At 37.4% G+C, this 24,231-nt stretch overlaps 1 protein-coding gene across 1 annotated transcript; it reads right to left on the bottom strand.

The window, feature by feature from the left end:
- Positions 1-949: 949 nt before the first annotated feature.
- Positions 950-22,734, bottom strand: LOC122805852 (transcription factor HES-4-B-like). The gene is made up of 4 exons (XM_044076107.1): positions 22,528-22,734; positions 10,338-10,433; positions 7,375-7,462; positions 950-1,756 (listed from the first exon to the last, which is right to left on the bottom strand). Exons 1-4 carry the CDS (start codon positions 22,708-22,710, stop codon positions 1,137-1,139), a joined length of 987 nt encoding a protein of 328 aa, XP_043932042.1. The 5' UTR covers positions 22,711-22,734; the 3' UTR covers positions 950-1,136.
- Between the last annotated feature and the right edge of the window lie 1,497 nt (positions 22,735-24,231).

Genomic DNA, 24,231 nt, shown 5'->3' with positions numbered 1-24,231 from the left:
CCTCTCAACCTTTAGCATAAAAATAATGGGGGCGATAAAGGACCAGTGTTAGGGGCATTTTAATTATTGTTCTTGTAACCTTAGAACATTGCTAGAATAACAGATCATTGTATTAGCATTCGGTTTCTGAATGATATAAACTCTAAAACTCAAATGTCTACCATTATTTAGTAACTAAAATTGTCAAAAATTTGCCAGAAAATCACAGATTTTATGAGAAATGTACCAAAAGTATGAGACAAAAATCTGGACGTTCTGTAAAAATCTGGATAGTCGAGAGGATCATAGTCAGAGCTCCATATCTCTATATTAAACAGCCAAGGTTTTATTTACCTTTCTCAATATTCTTTTTTTTTGTCTTTCTTCATTTAAAAATGTAGCAAGAGTAAAACTGAAGTAAAAAAATCATTTTATAGATATTTTCATATCGAATAACATTTGTTCTCACAGTATCCCATTTCAATGGGGTTTGCATTTGCTTTTATTTTTTTTTTCTTTTTAAGCCTTTAGTTTGTAGATGTTTAGATATTTTTGTGTTGAATAACATGATTATTACAGAATTCTGTGTTTTTTCTCTTCATGTTTTTAAATGGATTTGAACCTAATGCTGTTCACAGCTATTACTTCTGTCAGAACAGCTAGTACATTACATTTTTAGAACTTTTGTCTGGATTAGAGGTGAATGAAATTTTGGCAGCTACCATGGAGGAGCAATTCTCTGGGAAGTGTTCCTATGGCAACTCATTGTTGAGAGGGTGCTTGTAAGTCAGTCTATAGTGAAAATAAGTGAAATATTCTGAATGTTGGAATTAAAGTAATTTCCTCTCTGGGTCCTCATCACCTAAAACAAACCAATAATTTTACTCATGTAATCAAATACTCTAAGTGAACAAAAAAGATGCAATATGGAATGTCATATACTTCCATATGACATTGAATTAAACACCAGAATAGATCATTGTTTTATTTATTAGTTCTAATAAATTCTTGAAGGTGAAAGAGAAAATATCAGTTAAAAATATAAAAACGAAATGGCATTTAACAGTTGGAAACCTTGCTGATCAGGCTAAGTTCTGTCAGTGAGAAGTGAAGGTCAGCAATAATCTATCTGCAAGGTCAACAAGTGCTTTAAGTACTTATTTGTACCACGGTCTCCACATATGGTCTGCTTGGTTAGGCACATGTTCATCCACTGCGAATCTAGAGTCTCTCACTGCTGGCAAGTCAAGAGCACTTTCAGAAGATGTACTGACATTTGACCTCATGTTGGAAAATCCAAGTTCTGCAGCTGATGTCTTAGAGTCAAACATCATCAGTGCAAATGGTCTCTTTGGTGTCAGATGACTCGGAATAGCACTGCTGGTACGACCAGTGCAATCATCCACTCTTTGCACAGGACAAGGTATTTCAGGTGGCGAGACCTGCGATGAAAGACTGAATAATTTTGGATTGCTAGAAGCAGGAAGAAAGTTAAGTTGAGATGTACTGGTCACATGGGTATGTATTTCTGGTGAGCAGATGATCTGAAATGTTCTTGTAGAAACATTGTTATCTGTTAGATGTGGTGTCATGACATGAGGAGAAGAAAGTCCATTTGTAGGTATGTTTATACAACTGGCCAAATGATTAAGGAGTTTGCTTCTTACATCAGCATCAATTCCATCACATGTTGACAGAAAACGGGTTACTTCATTCACACACTCATTAAATCCAGCAAAGAACTTGCTCAAAACACATGGACTGACACTTAATGAAGCTAAAATGTAAAATAAAATAAAATAGATGTGTTACAATGTGCTCAAATATACATTTTCCAAGCATTTGTATCAAGCATTATTTGTAATTATGACACTACAAATGAAAATAAGTGAACAATGCAAACTTTACCATCAGTCTTGCAAAAAAAAAAAAAAAAAAATATGTAGTGAAGTATTTTCCACATACTGCTATTTAAATTTTTATAGCACATGGAACTGGTCTATTGCCATCAAACACTGAGGAGTTTGAAATGTATTTAAACATATATTTCTGCAATATTCACAGTGGCTTTCCTCCATTGTGTCCCTTTATAAAAGATGAATTTAAATAATTTGAACCCCTTAAGGACATTAGCTCATTTAGAATAAAGATGAATGAAACAGCTATCTCAGATATATGGGAATATTAATGTCTCTGGGACAGAAAAATGCAAACTACTCATTTATTCAATATATCCTTATATCCTTAAATGTGCTCAGTATTAGAGAGAGCATCCCCACTTTGTTGAATCACACACACACACACAATGGGATCTGAAACTGAGAGACTAATTAATGTACTGATTAAATATGCCTTTCCCAAAATGTAATTAAACTGTGCAGGAATTTAAAAATGACTACAATGTGATCTTGCGCTCACACAATGGGTGGACAATAGTGGTGGCACTGCGAAAAGAAAAAGGACTGATGCCATCCTACTTCAAATAGCAGCAGATAAAGAACGTTCGGGCTTAACAATCTACTCATTCCCCTGCTTTTTGGATAATTTAGACATGACACTTTATCAATACCTTATTGATTTTTAAACTACCCTCATAAGACTTATGTTTGTCCCATGTATTTGTTTTTACTGTACTATTTCTTCAAGGTGGCTGTACAGCCATGCCCTGCCATTTCAGTAAAATTGTTTCTCATTGTGTATTCAAACTGTGTTACGTTCCTTTCACATATCTCTTATTTCTTTTTTAGTATGGTAGCTGTTTGGGCTCAGATACTGTTGAAACAGTTAAATGTTTCTTTGTGCCCCCTGTTTATTTAAGAGTATATTTGTTATGTCTTTTGGTACATACAATGCACCAGTTTTGTCTACCCCCCCCCTCTGATTTAATGCCAAAAAAGAGAAAGCTTACAAACTTAAATAGGGAAATCATCACGTTTAATGTGGTGACACAAACAAGAATTGAGAGGGAAATGTCCTTGGATCATACACACCCTAAGAAACATCATGTAGTAAGTACGGTGATATACCTCATACAGGTACTTTACTGTTAGCCAAAATAAAACAGATTTAGGATGCTATAGTCTCATTTAAAGACATCAATAATCTGTTTCAAATCCTTACTTCTGACTCTATCAGCTGTTTATTTCCCTTCAGTCAATATCTAACATGCTGAAATCCTCACCCATTAAATTCCTTGTTAGGATTCTCTGTCAGTTATTTTAATAGTTACCTTAATACACACTATCATAGCACCTTCACTGCATCAGGCCTTGTTACTCATAAAGGTATGGTGCCCTTCAGTGTCCATAATGCATACTGTCTCTGCCATCCAACTCTCAGTATGAATGCCTACATTAGACAGTTAATACTCTAATTATAGGTAATGTTACAAGTTAAGGCATACTGGTTACTCTATCTACATCAGAGTAGTAAGTGTAAGATACAGCAAAGTACCTCAAAGTATCAAATGTGCATGAAAAGACCGGTACAAACAGTGTGCCTACATTAAAGGAAGTGATCTAGAAATGTAATGGGTAGCCAGTTATGGCCAACATCTTTTGGCAGTGAATGGGTATTAAAAATGAATGGAACTCAATGCCTTATTTGGGACATCAGAAAATGGCAAACACAAGCTACATGTCTCCAGACAAACTGGAGGTTGGATGGGAGGCACTGAAGATCCAGCAGGTGGTGAAATTTAGGTCACACTTGGGACAATTAAATAACCACAAGACATTTCTAGTGAACTTCATGGCAGTTTAGAGGAAGGGTCTACCTGGGAATGGGAAGAGAACTATGAATGAGCCATTCAGCTGACAAAAAGGATGGTGATGTCAGAAACTTCACCCTATGAAACAGCACTCTTCTATTGCAGAAGTTTCAGCTTAAGCAAGGCCCAACATAACTGCTCTGTCACTGAAGTACTTCCTCAAGAGAAAATAGACAAGACCCAACATTACCAGAATTATGTGTCCTTGTACTTTGGAATTTGGCATCATGGTGAGACCCATGGACATCAAATGTCCATATGTACAATGATCACACCCACAGCCACTGATGAATGAGTAACTAGAGCAATTCACATAAATGGATGTATCATCAGACCAATGTCCATTGATGATGGATGATCAGATTAGTAGCCACAAAAATATGTTACCCATACATGGAATGATGACCAAACTGGGAGAAGGAAGACTCTCCTTGGCCAAGAGGAGGTGAATGACTGCAACTGTGCACCAGCCATGATGAATAATGCACTGTGTATCCCCAGATGGATAATAGACCAGCATCTCACCAACCAAGATGGATAGCAAGGTGATTTCCATAAACCAGAGATTCACCTCAGACACACCACAAAGCCCCAGAAGGAAGATTCTAGTGCAAGACAAACATATGTTATGGAATTACCAGGATCACTGAGACTGGACAGCTGTGCCCCGTGGTTATTATCCTAAGCACCTGACAAAATCCCTGACATGTTGAAATACTAAGGGAAGGAAGTAACATTCTGAACTAAAATAAAAGTTACAATGTTGATGGCAGTTTTGAAATTTAATAATAATAATAATAATAATAATAATAATAATAATAATGTTGTTGTGTCTTTCGGCCTATCCCGGTTAGGGGTCACCACAGCGAAACTCTGGTCCACTAATGTTTGGTAGTGGATTTTTACATGCCGAGTTACCAGCCGTGACACAACCTTCAACGAAGGCACGCTCATTCACGCATGTCTCCAAACAGAAGACGCTCTAGCTGGGAATCGAACCCGCGGGGAATAATAATAATAATAAGAAGAATAATAACTGATTCTTGACTGAATATTTTCTTTAAACCAACAGCTTTCCTGTTAACTATTTTGATGTGTCTAGTGCTGTGGCATATAGTGTGTGTATGTGTGATGATGTATTTGCATGTCTTTAAGGTCATGAATGAGGCTACATGAATGTGTGTGTGTTTATGTTTTGGAGCATGTGTGTGTGGGTGAATGGTTGAGTGTTTCTGTGACTGTGAATGAGTGTGGAATTGCTTCTTTGTGGATGACTTGATGTGTGTGTGTGTGTGTGTGTGTGTGTGTGTGTGTGTGTGTGTGTGTGTGTGTGTGTGTGTGTGTGTGTGTGCGCGCGCGCGCACATGGGTGTTTAACTATATGTGTGTGTGAGTATAGGGGTGCCTTAGCTAGCACGATGCATGGGCCACTAAGGTGAATACTAGCATAGTCAGGTCTTACAGCACTAGTGTACGATTTAGACATATGGTAATGAGCCAATAATGATGTCTTTCTTACCATGGCTATACCCATCTCTGAATCACATTTTTTTCACAATCGAGCTAAATGGCCAAACAACATTGTGCAACTGGCACCAGTGGTGAGGAGGTGAGGATTTTACTAAATCATAATGTAAATCTTTATGTCCACAGCACTCTTCAAGTTAACGTTGGTGCTACCAACTACAGAACGTCCTTTACAAATAGGATATTCTTCAATAAAATCTATTATGGTCAATCATAATTAAAAATCTGCATCTAGAATATTCTAGGGAAAGCTGACATTATGAACTACAGTCAAATGCTCTACAGCTAGTGACTTTGGCCTACATTACTACCTGATGATCCAGGTTTGATTAGTGGATCAGGTGCTTGTGGAGGAGAGAGATGAGAATTGAACATTTGATAATGTCTTGCCCAGCCTGGGGTAAAGGTTCTGATGGGGTCCCATCACAAAAATTCCAACTAGGGAAGGCACAGAAGCGTAGCTCCCCTTAACTCAAAACTCAGGTGAACATCAGTCTCCCAAGGAATGTACAGCCTTCTCACTAAAGCATGTGGGGTGTGAAGAAGCATACATTTGCACTTGGCTCAGTGCAGTCATCATTGTGTGTTTTTCACTCAATGAGAAGGAGCTAACAGCACTTGAAAAATACAAAACCCTAATCGTTGGCAGCTGTGATCCCTGGTACTGCTTTTGGGGGAATGAATTGGCCGAGAATGGATGGGGAACTGAGAGTTATAAGGAGAAATGTGGGAAAAAAATGTATTAAAAAATACTCTCTACAGATAGAATATTCTACACAAAATGCTGCTACAACAAACCAAGTCAAACTTTAAACAGCTATGTAAATCATCTGCAGTAAAAGCTGGTAGTAGCAGCGAAGGGCAACATTACAATTCAAACATTCTTGTAGGGAAAGTCGATACTATCACCCCCGCAGTTAAATTATGAATAACTACACTATTCACCACAGAAAGGTGGCACTACTCACAATGATGAAACTGAATTTGCAGTACTAGCTATGGAAAAGAGACACTGCCGACAATAGCCAAACTATCTAAAACTAGAATATTCTGTAGTGAAAGCTGATATTACTAACTTTAGGGATATTCTAATGCATTAATCTGTAGTAAAAGGAGATCCAATAAAGCTAAGCTAAACACTCTACAGGTAGAAACACTCCATAGGAAAAGCAGATTCTACATCCTGAGGCCAGACTTTACAGCTAGAATGCTCTGTAGTTGCTGTTGTTTTTCTTTCAGCTTTTCCCAGTTAGGGTTCGCCACAGCGGAACTCTGGTTCGCTAATGATTGGCAGTAGATTTTTATGGTGCCGAGGTGCCAGCTCGACGCCTAGCCTTCAACAAAGGCATGCCCATTCACGCATATCTTTCGAATGCTACTAGACCGCGGGGAGGACATGCAGACTCCACACAGAAGGTGCTCCAGCCGAGAATCGAACAGAAGAACCTCTTGCTGTGAGGCGAAAATGCTACAGCTACACCACCTTGAATGCTCTGTAGTGATACATGATATTACCACCTAATGCAGAATTCTCTAAATTAAGTTCTGTTTGGTGAAAGTTGGTTTGGGAACTGCAATGAAAGCCCATTTTTACTGCCCAAAGCCAGACTTTCTACAACTAGGGTATTCCACAGTGAAAGATCACACTATTATCAATTGCTAAACACTGTACTCTGTACTGAAAGCTGTTGTCATCAGCCACAAACTCTCTGCAGCTACAATATTTTATACTGAAACTAATACTGCTTACCATTGTCAGCAGTCCTTGCAGCAGGAATTTTTTGAAGTGAAAGTATTAGTACCAGAGAGAGCCCAGCTTACTGCAGTTAGTGTGTGCTGTGATGAGTTTAGCAGTGTTATTGAAGCCAAATAAACTCTTGAGCTCTGTGCTGTGACAGAGAGTAGAATGATCAAACAGCAAAATTCTGTATTCAGAATACTTAGCAATGAAACTGATGTTGAGGCCTACATTGAGGCCTACTGCCTATGATGCAGATCGACTCCTGTGATAGGAAAGTTTCTAGTTAAATAGCAGAATGAGGCTTCTTTTCATTCTTGGATTTGTCTATTGTCTGCCAGTAAATCCCAGTAAATGCTCACCTGTGATTTTGTTGTGCTGAAGGGCGCGCAGGTGTTTGACTGCCATTTCCAAAATGTCAGCTTTCTCCAGCTTTGAAAATCTTGGATTCTAATGGAAACAAAGCCACAAGGTAAGACATTTCCTATAATCCATAAGAATCAAATATTACATACTGGTATCAGTTAAATCCTAAAAAAAAAATCATCACATTTCCATTAACATATCAGTAACTCTAAAATGAATTACAAAATACAACTACCATACTCAGAACTAATTGCAATTCTGGCCAAAAGAAAATGATGGGAAACATTAAGTTTCACTAGTCAGTAAAATGCCAGTATAGTTAACAGACGTAGTACTTTCCATGTTGTGCTATCATTCACTCAGCAGGTTGTGTTAAAATGTAAATAAATGTTATATACTAAGAAGAAATAGAAGGGGTGTGTGTGTGTGTGTGTGTGTGTGTGTGTGTGTGTGTGTGTGTGTGTGTGTGTGTGTGTGTGTGTGTGTCTTATCACCAAGTCTTTTGGGTACAGGAAGGATATACAGATTGAACTGAAGAATGAAGCACTGTGATGCAGTGATGTGAATGGTTGCAGTGGTATCACATGACATGCTGTAGAGAACAATTATTTTCATTTGTACTCTATACTGCATTGTGCTTTTGAATATTAATTTGTCACAATGTGAGGGAGGATGTTTCCTGATATCTGCAACTGGAGATGTTATATTCACAATGTGGTGCAAAAAAAAAAAAAAAAACACCTCATATTCATTGCTTCCAACTTTCCACTGAAATTATGAAGCTCAAATAGACCACATGTATCTGGAGATGTTACATTCACAATGTGGTTAAAAAAAACACGTCACGGTCATTGTTTCCTACCTTCCACTGAAATTATGAAACTCATGAGGCCACATTCAGCAGCTGTAACACAGACTAATAATGTATTGTTTTTCAATAAGTTTTCTCCCAGATCTTCAGCAGATCTTTCTTATAACTCTGCTTTATAAATTAAAGATACATAAACATAAACACTTTGCTGACAAGGTCATTTTTCAAGCAGTTACACAACTTTGGAACAACTGTGGGTCATGATGGTACCCTATTTTATGAGCTAGAATCTTGAAGAGAGAAAGCTAAAAAGGCAGAAATGCATTACTGAAACCCTGAAGATTTATACATAAAGGTTTCCCATATAATTATTATTTGGGAGAGAGGATAGAATGCTGCTACTAAGCACCGTACCACTGTGCCTTTCAAACAAACATAGGAATTGGGATTTTTTTAATGCAGCTGGCAACCCTCCCACCACTACTACATGAGTTAGACCACAGTGCTTAATGCCTGAAGTAATACTGACCTTTATGCACACTGCATGCTTCCAAAGTATCTCTAACCTTGGACTGGAGTCTAGCAGTTGTTCACCCATTGTGACACTTCAGTTCATGACTTGTGGCATTGCATATTAATATCTTAAAAGTATGACTTCACAGTCCCTGTGTAAAATCACCTTATGGGGCCCGATTGCATAATGACAAAAGTGTAATTGAGGAGGTGGCCAAGCATAGCTAACTTGCTGCAAAGCAGGGGCTGAAATATCGAAAACTCTGCATATTATGATCAACTTTTTCCAAATCAAGTGTGGATTCTTAACTTTTGTAATTAATGTCAATTTTGGGAACTGGTTTTAGAATGCTCCTTTTCAGACTACTTTCATGAACTGGGGCTCAGTCATTCTAAAATTATACCCTGACGACTGATTTTATAGTCACTCTACAAAATTATATTTTGGAAAAATATGACCTAATAACACTGATATAGTTTAATGTTCTGTAAATATGTGGGCATGAAAGATGGAAATCTAGCAGTGGCATATACAAACATTAATAAATTAAGGGTAGGCTTATAATTTTGGCAGTTGTCAATAGATCTGGAAAAAATCATTACACTCATCATGTTTATGATCATTACATCATGGTGCTTTGTCGACCAGGTAGGAGCACATCATGCAGCATGAATTAGGATTGCTAGTAAAACAAATTATAGTATAAGTATGCATTGATACCTATGAAGAACTATGCTGTGAGCTGCACAACTTAAAGGACATGAGATACAAAGGCAGGCTAAAACAGCATTCACTTAGTGCATTTCAGATGTGGCATTGTACACTGATACTGGCATAGCACACACACAGTAAAGTTAGGGTGAGGTGGCAAGGGGAGGTTTTAGTATATGAGTTTCAAAAGAAATCATATGAAAGTTGAATTGGTTGATGTTTATATACTGCACATAGGAGAGGTTCTATTTTCAGCAGCAGTATTTAGTTCATGGCAGCAAGATAAAATGAATTGTCATCCTATTCTTACAGAGCCGTCTAATCAGCCATTGGTATGTCCTCATGAACTACAGAAGTGTGTCCTTAGGATATCAGCTCATGGATCAAGGAAATGTGTCTTTGGGATACCACCTCATAAACTATGGAATTGTATTCTTAGTATATCAACTCACAAACCATGGAACTGTGTCCTTGGGATAACACCTCATAAACTATAGAACAGTGTCCTTAGGATATCAACTCGTGGACCATAGTACTATGTCCTTAGGGTACCGTCTGTTGAAATGAGTCGCCCTCTTTCCACAAAAGCCTAATGAACCATTGCACTGTTCACTGAGCATACCTGTTGCCATCACTGTCACATGACACTTTGAGCAGCCAGGACTCCATCACCACTACATAATACCCCTGCCACAGGACACTGGATTGCTATGTGTGACAGGTGTTACCTGTCAACACTAAGGAAATGATGCTGAGGTTTATTTACAGGACTCAAAGTGTATGTGACTTACCTACAGGTAGGAATAACACCTACTTAAAAAAAAATTTAGAAAACAGCAGAACATAGGCATACAAATAGTTATCACATGAACATTTAGATTGCTGGACTCATTCAGTAGTTTCTTCTAAAACAAAACACTTACATCTTTTTTCAGTGCATCTAACAGCAGGGCTTTCAGTTGACCCAAACTCTCATTTATTCGTGCTCGACGTCTTTTCTCCATTATGGGTTTAGAGATCTGAAAAAAATTTCAAATAATTAGCATGAAAAAGTGCACACTGTTTGTTCCACAGCCCAGGCAGTGTTTACTATATTTTTTCTGTTTCTCCAGTCTTGTGAGGAGAATGTGACATTTTGGCCCATATTAGTGGGTTTCACAGACTATGCCTAGCACTGGCTGACTGGTGCGCACATTTCTATTTTCTGAAAACTCCCATCAGGTAGGGAATGAATTAGAATGACCATGAAACTTAGACCAAATTAGCTATTTACAGCTTTTTCAGGCAGCTGGCCAGCCCCTGCCCCAAACCCTCAGATTTGTTAGAGCATGAACAGCTCCACATCTGTTCCATATTAGTATACTGAGACATATAACATTTTTCTATTATTTATGTCATCATAATATAAAATGAGTTAGTTTCACTTTATGAACTAGACTTCTTAACCACCAGCTAAATATTACAGAAGTATGTCCCAATGCCTTGTACCTATGGCTTCTTAACTTAAACTTAAGAAAACATTTTGAATGTGGGGGCAAAGTTACCGGACTGGGGAGTGAAGGGGTCAGTGTTATGTGGGTTCACTGGTAATTACAAAATATTTCTTTACCACCAGGGGTCCGTATATAGGTCTGCTTTGGAAGGCCGAAATACCACAACACCGACTTTCACAATCCTGAAACGAGAAGGCCGACAACTTTAGAAAACCGACATCACGGAACACCAACTGGAAACTCCAGGTAAGTAACCACTTGTAAAAAAATATATATAATTAAACCCGAAGGAAATTAAACCCACATATGTGGGGGAGGGCTTCGCCCCAACCCCCCCGAAGCCCCCCACACCTCCGTAACTAAATATACCAACCCCAAGGTTGCACTACCACTGGGAAAAGGGGCAAAGTTCAACATGGTGGCCAAGTGGTTATTTACCAGGAGTTTGCAGTCGGTGTTCCAGGATGTCGGTTTTCTGATGTCATCGGCCTTCTCGTCTCAGGATTGTGAAAGTCAGTGTTGTGGTATTTTGGCCTTCCGAAGTAGACCCTTATATATATATATATATATATATATATATATATATACATATACACACACACACACACACACACACACACACACACACACACACACACACACACACACACACACACACACACACACACACACACACACACACACACACACACACACACACACACACACACACACACACACACACACACACACACACACACACACAAAACACACATATACATACACTCTATAATAGTGAAGTAGGCTAGGAAGTCAGATATCTAATGAAATAAGTGTTTTTACTTTTCTTTTCTTGATCTTAAATCACACAGCAGTCTGCTTCTTGAGTCATATATTTGTTAATCAGCTTTGTTTCTCTTTACATTAAATTTGCTTATTTACTTAAAGGCAAAAAAAAAAAAAGCTTTGTCCTTTTAAATCCTGTCTTTATGCTGTACATGAAGACAACTGGCATTTTTGATCATGCAATTTACTCATTCACACACACACACACACACACACACACACACACACACACACACACACACACACACACACACACACACACACACACACACACACACATCTATCTATCTATGTATGTATGTATGTATGTATGTATGTATGTATCTATCTATCTATCTATCTATCTATCTATCTATCTATCTATCTAGCTGTCTATCCATCCATCAGTTTATCTGTATATTTATCTATATGGGTCTGGTAATTTCAGTCAAGTGTTCTTTCAGTTGACAGTTTTCATTTCTATACCATTAATTGATAGGTTAACTGATCGACATTGGTGTGAGATCGCTATAATATGGGGGCTAGGGAATATGCTCTTTCCTTGAGATTGTGCCATTATGAAATTTGTATATATATATATATATATATATATATATATATATATATATATATATATAAGTAGCAGGGGATTACCTATTGTTTGATTTCACTGTCTGTATAATCATAATAAGGATGTTTTACATTCAAGGTGTCTTACCCAGGATAGAGTCTTTGTTTATTGTACTTTGAGAATCTAAACTGTTCTTAGGATCAAGCAGCCCATCATTATCTTATGTAGAGTACGGATAGTTTTTCACATGTTTAAATGCAGAGTATCTGAAGTTGCTGTGTTTTCATAACTGTTTATGTAAGAATAACTGCATGTTAACAGGGGAGTCCGTAGTATTTCTGCAGGGGGGTGCAAACCCAGAGCACCCCCTACTCAGCCCCCTCCCCCACGCAGCCATTCCAGTGTCCCATTACTTGGTTATTTCTCCCCAGTTGATATAAACACTGTTCAAAACTCTCAGTGTGCATACTGTTTTATACTTTACTTCTACAATGATTACAGATATTTGGATTTAATTTACAACTTTTGTTTCAGATTTTATAGTACAAACGCTGATAGACATTTGCTAAACAAAAATATAGTCTTACAATGAAAACAGACTTAGCATTAAACCTTTTTTGCCTTTGAAACTCACATTCACTGAAACAGCATTGAAAACCACATTCAAAGAAAATGCATCTGGCCAGTGGCAGGTTAAGTTTACCTTTGGGCTGTTTTCAAATCATAGGCCCCCTTGCACACAATTTTAGGACCATGCAAAAGTTCTGTGATTCACCTTCCTGACTGTATTAGTTATAATATATAATAAATGAATTATATCCCTAGTATAATACAGCACCACTTGTTAGAGTGACAAACTGCCTAATTCAGTACATTTCAACCATAAAAGGGCACTCAACCTTCTGTCTTTACAATCTACCAATATCAGTCAATATGCAGAATCTCTGCAGAAGTAAAAGTCATCTGAATAATTCTACATTAAAGAGATCTGAAACTGATGAAGAGGTTGCTGCTAGAAAACGTTATATTTCAGTGTTTCATCTACAAATTCAGTGCCTGCTGCCCTTGAAGAATAAATTGCCTATGTTACATTAAAATGATAATCTGGTATACTGCAATAGGGAATGGGTGGCAAGCTGAAAAACAAGTTCATAGTTACTAGGCATCTCATCTAAAGGAGGACATACTCAGGACTGCAGCACCCTACCCCCTTAAAATACAAATCTACATGCTGTGGGAGTAGAACCAACAGCCCTCTGTATCAAACTGCAGATATGCTACCTGCTGTGGTACTAACATTGCTTTATAGTTCTATACCCCAATAGAGATACCATTTGCTAAACAAAACAGTTGCACATTTTAAGCAGACTTAGCATGAGCAGCAGTAAACGTCTTTTCCCTTGAAGTTCACAATTCCTTGAAAATGCACTTGAAAATAAATTCCACCTACTAACTCTAACTAAGGCATTTCACTTTCACACACACACACACACACACACACATGCACCTCAACCTCTTAGCGCAAGAAATCTGGACAAAGCCTAAAATAAATAGGGACAGTTGATAAATATTGCTCTCATTAACCTAGAAAATTGCTAGAGTAACAGGATTTGTCTTAGTATGCATTTTTCTAAAGGTTATGACATCTAAAGCTCAAATGTCTGTCATTATTTAGCAACTTCAATCCATTTTAGGAGGAATATGGGGCAAAAATCTGGACATTCTGCAAAAACCTGGACAGTTGAGGGTTATGCTACCTCCCTCTTACACACACACACACACACACACACACACACACACACACACACACACACACACACACACACACACACACACACACACACACACACACACACACACCATACCTCTCAATCTCTTAGCACAAGAAATCTGGACAAAGCCTGCTATAATGTTGGGGACAAAGGACCAAAACTAGCGACACATTTAGAAAGTTGCTAGAACAACAGGATTTGTGTTAGAATGCATTTTCTGAAGGATATGAAGTCTAAAACTCAAATGCATGTCACTATTTAGTCATTTTAATCCTTAATTCATCCCAGTGATTTGTCAAAAAACAACAGAATTTTTATGAGGAACAGACCTAAAATATAAGGCAATAATATGGACAATCTGTGAAAATCTGTACAGTTGAGAGGTATGATACACACACACACATCCCCCTACCTCCTTAGAAAGTGGATAGAACAATACGTTTTGCATTAGTATGTATTTTCTGAAGGTTATGCAGTCTAATGCTGAAATGTCTACCATTATTTTCTGACTTCAGTCCTCAATGGTTTGCCAGAAAAACACAATTTTATGAGAAACAAACTGAAACTGTGAGGCAAAAAATCTGGGTACTTACGTATTAACGCATCCAGGACTTTGTCAGCCAAGTACAAGCAGACATGTTTCCGCCAAAGTACGGCAACCGAGTTGGGTTAATACATCCTGCACAGCACACCTCTATCATCAAACTACGCAGGGAGATAAACCTAGGACTCAGACTGAGGATTACCACATTTGACAGATCTAGCACTGTAACCATACAAACTGCTCTGTAACTCCATGTATTCACTTCATTAAATAATAACTCGTGATAACTGTTCTGCAGTTATGAAACAAATAAAACCTAATCAATCATTAACACAGTTCTGCTCTAAATTGTATAATGCACCACTACTATGCTCACAAGACTAGTGCAGTATGTTGTAAGCAACAAGCATCAAAGAATAGTGGGATACCGCATGGACCCCATCCTAAAATAAGACTGGCACCAAATGCAGATAAGCGTGCACTTTCTGAGTACAGGCCAGAATGTGAAGAAATGCTAAGTTGAAACATTCTCTATCATATCAATAATGTTCCTGACAAACAAAACAGAGAACCCACATTTCGAGTTCTGACTACTACATCGACCAGTAAATGTCACCGTCAGTAAAGCTAGCACCTGTAACTGTAGCAACGAGTGAGGGCACATTGCTTTACATAACACCCCGTGGGCTTTGTCTTGTCCTATGTACATTGTTCTTGATTACTCAATAACAGTAAAGAAATTCACAAGATCGCATCCTTACCTTGAAGTAAAAATCTTAAAATGTTAAGTGTAATGAATAGCAGTTTGTTTGTACTTGGTTGACAAATCTGGATAATTACGAGCTATGAACCCCCCAACACACATTCCTACCTCCCTCTTATTTACACACAAACATACACACACACAAACACACCTACCTGTCTCTTACACACACACACACACACACACACACACACACACACACACACACACACACACACACACACACACACACACATATACACATAGACATACGTTTTACACACACCCCTATTTACTTCTTACATACATGCATACACACTTCTACCTTTCTACTTCTCACATCCACACACCCATACCTACCTATTTCTTAGAGACACACACACACACACACACACACACACACACACACACACACACACACACACACACACACACACACACACACACACACACCTCTTAAACACTTAAACACACGCACACACCTACCTCTCACTTGTAAATTAGTCCACAGTCCCAACATCTTCTGGAATTCAAATTCCGCATGGGAAGATGAAGATGTAAACCATTGGACGCATAGATGCAGGAGATGAAAACAGGTCGCAAACATCTGTTGCATCTGTGCGACTGGACACAAAGGGCATTCTTAAAGAAGAACTCCCTTAAAAAAAAATACCCTTCAGGTTGGCCTTCTTTCACTTTTAAAGTGCTCTTTCTCCATAATCAGGGGGTCAGATGTTCTTTATGTCCCCTAAGTGTGACCATTCTCCCTGACTGTAATGTTTTTCCTCCCACTTTCAGGGTGTCTTTCCTGCATGTTTAATGCAAAGGACCCCTTTGTAAGGCAACACTCTACCCAACAGAGCAACAATGTGCATACCTCTCAATCTCTTAAAGCAAGAAATATGGAAAAGGCCATAAATAATGGGGGGGGGGATAAAGGACCAAAATAGGGACTTTTTTACATATTGCTCTTATAAACTTAGAAAATTAATAGAATAGCAGGTCTTGAATTAGCATGAATTTTCTGAAGGGTAAGGCAAATTTGTGTCATTATTTTCTAACTTCAGTCTTCAATGATTTGCCAGAAAACCACAATTTTATGAAAAATGGACCAAAAATATGAGGCAAAAATCTAGACATTCTGTGAAAACCTTTAGAGTTGAGAGGTATGACAATGTCTTAGCAGGAGACATCGTCACCCCTTGCATTAAGGATCCGTAACACAAACAGTAGCTAGATTTTTGCATTGCAGCTCTTTGCATAGCTGTCTCTGAAGTGCACAGTTAATTTTATGTGTTATATACAGTATGGCACTGACATCCACAAGTGCAAATAACAGGACTGCTGCCATCACAAGTATCCTGTAAAAGAGTGCTAAAAACTCCAATTCATATTCTAAAATTTGATGAATTCATTTTCAAACTGAACTTTGCTTTTGTTCATTACAGATCAGTGCACATCCAGATGTAATGTGGAAGATGACATTATAGTGAGCATAATTACTTTGATATAAACACTCATTTGATCCTTCCTAGTTTATTATTTTTAACAGCTTTACTGAATTATACTTAACCTATAGGCAAACATACATTTATATAAAAGAAAACAAACCATATTAACATGTTCCCAGGTACACATATTATATATCACATATCACATATATTCATCAATTTAGCATTACATAAATTGATCAATTCCCGACTTAAATGTCACTTTTCCTCTAAAGAATATCCTGCATTTATTGTTGCCATAATTTCCATTTTTTCTATGTAATTTGCTTCTGTGCTTTTGTAAAGATCCCGCTTCTGTTTCTTTCGTCTCTGTTACAATATTAAATACTTCAGATGCACTTGGTTTAGACATTGATTTCCATTTTCTAGTAATTGTTGTTTTTTGGCAGCCACCAGCATTAAACTTAACAAGCCCATTTCTAATTTATTATAATTCAAAACTAGCATTATTATGAATAGCCAGCAGCTTTATATACTGAACACTAATAGATCATTTGTCCCATCTGCAGCTTAAAGAGGCCATGGCTGTTTAAACTATATTTTTATTTATTTTGTCATTGTTAAAAAGGTAAGTTCAGTAGACATGGCTGCCTGTTTCCATGGGTGATACATGCACAGTGACTTACTTAGGCTCACACAGTTTAGATATGGCGACTGAGTGGAATCTAAAACACATGATCACAGGATAAATCTTTCGTCATAACTTTCAGGATGAGAAAGATCCCCACAATGAGATTAAACAGGAAATAGAAGGACAGTGCCAACGTCAGTGCCGTTTTCCATCAGTACATCCATGTTGCCTGTATGCTAGCTTTATCTACTATTATGGGGTACACTGCATGTACAATTACATGCTATTATGGGGTACACTGCATGTACAATTACATGCTATTATGGGGTACACTGCATGTACAATTGCATGTGTTATGAATACTAGGGAGTTACTCAGTCGCCACAGTGAATTAATAAATAAACTATATTTCACACCTTAATATTAAAACAAAACTTAATCAACAGCTTTTGGTAAAGAGCTAGGCTTCTCAGTGAATGCAGGAAATGTGCACATACACAGATGTACCAATGCAGTCATCAGGCAAGGAGTAGCTGCCCAATCTTTACGTTACCTAATTTTTCTCACTTAGGTTTATGCTGAAGACTGCAGTTACATGGAGAGACTAAAAGCTAGTGAAACAACCTACTGATGTACAGCTAGCCAAACAAAACCAGTTAAAGAGACAAATTACAAAAAAGAAGACACTAGTGCCATGTTCAGAGTGTTTTGCAGTAGGGGACAAGTGAAGCTGACCCCTCAGCCCTTTACTGCTGTAATACCTCTGAGTAGTGAGCACATCCATTGTTACGCACTGTAGAAAAATATAGCTGCTGCTTTAAGAGTGCAACCTAAGAGTTAGTATATAACTGGGTGTGGGACACACAATCGTCACACAGGAGTGGAGGTTTGCTCTTCCTACTAAGTATTTTTTCTCCTTTAGCTTTATTTCATCTAAATTTAGCACAATGTCTGGCTGCTTTTGTAGTCTGCTTTTAACTGGTAGGCTATACTTAATTACCTGTAGTAGGACGCTCTCAATCTGCAATGTCCTACTGTTCTTTGTGTGCAGTGTGTGTGTGTGTGTGTGTGTGTGTGTCATAATTTTCAACCTCTTAATACAAAAATCTGGACAAAGCCTAAAATAATGGGGGACACATTACGAAAAATAGGGACAGATTTTAAATATTTTTATAAACTTAGAAAGTTGCTAGAATCAAAGGATTTGTGTCAGCATGCATTTTCTGAAACATATGGTCTGAAACTCAAATAATTCTGATGATGTAGTGACTTCACTGCTCACTGATTTACCAGAAAACCACAAATTTTATAAGGAACAGAATAAAAATGTGAGGCAAAAATCTGGATATTCTGCGAAAATCTGGACAGTTGAGAAGTATGGTGGGAGTGTATGTAAACATGAGAGTGCCTCTGTGTGTGTGTGTGTGTGTGTGTGTGTGTGTGTGTGTGTGTGTGTGCGTGCGCGTGTGTGTGTTTGTCCATAAATGAGAGTGCCTCGGTCTGTGAGTGTGTGTGTGTGTGTGTGTGTGTGTGTGTGTGTGTGTGTGTGTGTGTGTGTGTGTGTGTGTGTGCATTTTTAATGAATCCTTTGATGCTTGCCTCTATATAGAGGTGACTTTAACCACTGACTACCCTCTCTTTAAAGCAGTTATTCTTATAACGTTGTAATCTTTCTTCCATCAAATTGAGCTCTCCTTGAAAGGGACACAGAACACATCACAGAACACAGAACACATCACAGAACACAGAACACATCACAGAACAGAACACATCACAGAACACATCACAGAATACAGAACACATCACAAAACACAGAACATATCACAGAACACAGAACACCTCACAGATCACAGAACACAGATCAATGGATTTTGACTGCTTGAGCTGTATGTACTCTGCTTAGTGATACACCTCATAGATAATGTACTACTAGTGACAGCAAGTGTATATTTTCTTTTCTCCTAGTCACCTCCGGAATATCCTTTTACTTGCTGTAAGCCACCTTGAGTTTCCATACGGTGTTTGAATCTGTACCCTTGAATAGAAAGCTTTCTTATGCAGCTATTAGATACTGTCTGAAAAAAATGCTTCTTTACATCATCCTGAACTGTTCCACCCTTTATTTTCAATTTGGCCCTTCTCCACGCTTGTACAAGATTTTTCCATATGATATTGCCCTTCTTGACATTACAATGCCTGACGGTTTTCTGCATTGTCAACCATCTTTTTTTTTCTTTCCTGGAGGTCCACATATTAACATTCCTTACTCTCTAATCATATTTTCTCTGAGACACACTCTGCACCATTTGGGCTACCCCCTTCTACAGCAGTTCAATCAATGTCTCTATCAGGTGTATCTCCAGAACTATATAGAAAAGAGGGGAGGTCACTACGTCTCTGCACAAAGGCACTGTAACATCTCTGTGGGTTCTGTTGATGGCTTTATGTATATTTTCCAGTATTTGGTGGCTTCCCATCTTCCCTGCACTTTCTATCACACCACCATTAGAAATTGCCCCTTATAGTTGGAGATGTTGGCCCTTCTTAACCTTAATAATCTCTCTAAGTTTTCTTTGTCTTTTTCAATCACCTATTTTTATCTCACCCAGATACTGATATTGTTCCAGTGGCTAAAATCTTATCTTAGGTCTTCAAAGGGGGTCTACTATAGAACACCGAAAAATCAAAAAATCGAATGCTCACATGAACGAAAAATCAGGAATTCGATATTTAGTTTTTTTGGATCGCAGTACAGTGAGGATTGGAATATTTGCCCTTTCCTCACTGTAGTGCGAGCTTGGAGTAGGAATATATATTTAGCGGGGTGTGTGGGGGGTGCAGCCCTCCACAATAGCGATTTCGAGTTTCTGATTATTCGCTCATGTGAGGGTTCAATTTTTTGATTTTTCAGTGTTCTGACATAGACCCTCCAAAGGACACTGTGGTCTCTTAGTTCAAACTCTTACTAGTGTAACTCTCAGCTACTGAAACACAAAAATTTTTTTTTTAATTTTTGTGTTTCAGTAATTTTTTTGTTTCAGTAGTTTGTTGGCTTCCTTTTGGTTTATCTGGAGTATGTAACTCTCAGCTATCCAGAATTTTCTATACTGTTCCTGATTTTGTCTCATATTTCTGTCCTGTCCCTCTTAAAATGTTTGATTTTATGGTAAATCACTGAGGGTTGCAATCAATACATAATGGCTGACATTAGAATTTCATATATTATATTGTTCAAAATATACATATTAATGTAAAACTTGTTCTATTAAGTTTTTGAAGTGAATCAGAGTAATATTTACAAGAGGTCTGTGATTTTGGGCCTCTGTCTTTGCTTTACTGTTGGTTTTGTCCAGATTTCTTGACCAAAGATGTTGAGATGTATGCCTACCACACCTGCGTGGTATGACACTGTCCTCTGGTCTGTTATTCTTGTACCTGTTAACTATATTAGCAGCTCTGTGTCAGAAGGCATTCATGGAAGTATAGGTATGGATGGCAGATTTGCTTGTGGCCATAGCTTCTGGATAAGGTGTTAACATGTAATCAACACCTATGTTTTTTATCTCCATAAAATTTGCCTTATGCCTGTTCCATGCATTCTTACTTCGGTCTTTATTGTTTGACCCTACAACCTCCTGAGGATGGCTGTTCCTAAACTTTGCAAATCATGTATTTAGACTGTTTCTCCTTGTTCTCATGTATGTATTTTTCCCCTAAACACAGTACCTGCCTGAACATTGCAAATTAGCTTTGAGGTATTTAACCATTTCTGTTATGTTCCACTTTGCCTCCATTCTTAAAGCCTGTGCAAATTAAACTCTTCTAGTTTCTCTATTTATGCCTTCTCATGAAAACTAGCTATCTGTTTCGACACTAGATAAGACTAAAACAATCAAAAATCTATAAAGGATTCAAATCTCTAACTAGTAGGTATATTTCATTTGAATTATATGGCCTGGCTGAAAAGTTCAGACTTGTACTGGTTAAGTTATAACTGATTTAGAAGATTCTTTTTTATAAATTTTAGAAACTGTATTTCCTAATGGGACTCCTGGGTTTGAAATTCAGGATCTGTGACCCTCGTATGAAATAGCTAGATTTCTTAATGATCTAGTTATACTTAACCCAGTTCAATCTATAATTGGCTTATACATTTGTAACTCATTTTTAGGAACTCTGCTGATCTCAGTTCTCTTATACTCTGACTGATTACACGAAAGAAGTTTATTTTTAATCCCGACATTATGAACCTTAGTATGCTGTCTGCACTGGTAATGTTAGCAATATGCAAATATTGTCTGGAGGACAGCACACAGGATTATAGCTGTGAACTGTTAATGAGCTTTATGCTATAGCCCAGGGTTTGATTTCCTCAGCCTGCATATGCCTACTGTAAAAGTATGCACCCCAGTTTACAAATAAATTAAAATACATTTTATTTACAGATTAATTTTCTAATCTAGCAAATAACTCCATTGGTTTTATTTTTTCTTTTCCTTTTTAAGCACATTATTAAATGGCTCAGAAATAAAAAGTGCATTTTCTTCAGATGTTTTTATTCAATTACTAAATAATTACTAAATAAAAATTGACAGGAACAGGGAACAGGCATCATTATTTCATACTGTGCAATGCCATCTAGAACAAAGTAAGACAAAATATTTACTGCACAAAATAATACCTATATCAATCCCTTGTTAAGAGTATGAATTTGCAAAAGAGATTCTGTAAATGATTTATACAGATTTATGTGTGATTATTGCAAATACACAATTATTAGTCAAATAATCATCAGTAATGCAAAAAATCTGGAAATAGATATTTTAAGAAAAAGCACATTTTAAGTAGTTGTGCTGTGTGGCTAAATTTTCACTAAATTATGTGAGGTTAAAGACAGATATACAGACAGACAGTAGTTGTCGAAATGGCTTATACTTTTTTATAAATTATGTAATTTATTCCCAGCTTTCTCTTAAAAGACTGAAAACTTTGTGCTGGCTGATGTAAAATACTTGTGTGTGGCATTTGACTTGTCCAGCTCCATTTCCTCTCACAATATCTTCACAAGAAACAGAAAAAAAACAACTGCATTTGTTTTTACTGACCTTTCTGGCTTCCTTCTGACTCTTCGTTTTATTTGAGGGCAGTACTGTCACACCTTGTGTGACAGTCCTCACTTTCTCTGACGTAAAGTCCAGCATCGCAGGTTCAGATATTGCTGTAGAACGCTCTGTTGCCTCCCGCAGTTTTTCTCCCTTAGCTTTGGCTTGCAAAGAATGACATGGCATTTCTGCACAGCAGTCTCCTTTTAATATTTCAGGCTCCTTTCTTAAGGATGGGGTAGGTTGCTCCTACACAAAAGGGAAGCCAAGGAGGTAGTCATCTAACAGGTGATAGCCTTTTCTGATTGGACAGGACCTGGTGTGGGGGGGGGGCACTGTATTTGCATCTTTGTACATTTCTTATTCACTAGCCAAGATGAAAGTGGTGTGTCAGTCAAAAGCAGGACACTGTAGTGACCGGTTCCTTCTGTCTCCTTTTATGTGTTTCACTGGTGTGTGACTTCTGCTCTCTTGCTACATTTCAGCCACGTACACCCTTTCCATGTTATTTTCTGGTAACTAGCAAAGACACAATCTGTCAGGCAGACTTGAATTTTATAGCTTCAACTTAGAGTTAGTACAGTAACCTCCTCCCCTTATGTCATGTAAATTTAGAGAATGCATGCTTGATATTTTTACTGTGCTGTTGTTTTAAATCTCGTCCCACAGGGGAGTTCAGATGAGATGCGGAATCTTATTTCCTTTGTGGTCTTAGACTAGGTTTTAAAGCTTAAAGTAAATTCACACATACATAGCTGCCAGAACAGAGTAGGCAGTTTCTATATGTATATTCATTCTAGGTGTCCAGGTTCTGAATGTTCTGTCAAAAAAAGAAGTTTATTTCCAGAGAAGATGTAAATCAAATCAGAGGTTTGAGAAAGGAGCATAATGCATTACTTATACACAGAATTTGGTAGCAAACAAAGGCTGTTGCACCCATATATGTTTCTCACTATCTTAACTACTGCTAACATTAAAAGATCTAAGATAAAATTCTTAAAATGTGTGGTAACATACATGTTAAACTGTCTCTAAGCTTTTTACTTATACAAGAATGTGCTGATGTTATGTTTTAAGGCTGGTAAATTTCAAATTATGCTTAGGTGGTGTTATAACAATGCTTCTTAATGTGAGAACTTGGAAGTATATATGTATAGGGCAGTTAGCCAGAATTTCCTCTGTGACACTTATGAAATTAATTATAATGTCTAATGATCAGTGTAAAATTACACTAATTTTATTTTTTCCAAATAAAGTGTATAAAAAGTAAACATTTTACTAAATCTAATATATCATATATATGAGAAATTGCAAAAGTGTGCCATACAGATGTACACAATATAATAACATCAATTGCCATTGTTTTCTTATCTAAATACAGTACTAAATGGATTAGACTCTTGTACATGAGGTAAACAGAAAGTCTTACAGCATATTACACAACAAGCCTGTGTTCACACTTCATTTACTTGGTAATAATAAGAGAGGAATGTTGTTTGTATTAAGCATTGCATAAGAAGGTTAACGGCCACTTCTGGTAATAGTAGTGTTAACTTGTTTGTACTATCACACTTACCTTTAGAACACTTAGTATAGTATATTTATTAATGCTATTTTGACATCATGTTAAACTATGAATCAAAGTGAAAATCATATAAGAGACAACGGCATAGCTGACACCATGCATAGTCTCAGACCTAGAGTTAA

The sequence above is a fragment of the Protopterus annectens genome, chromosome 7.part0 (assembly GCF_019279795.1).
Source record: "Protopterus annectens isolate FY-2018-M chromosome 7.part0, PAN1.0, whole genome shotgun sequence".
NCBI lineage: Eukaryota > Metazoa > Chordata > Ceratodontiformes > Protopteridae > Protopterus > Protopterus annectens.
The sequence above is the reverse complement of the archived record's forward strand: the minus strand, read 5'-3'. Positions and strand labels throughout refer to the sequence as shown.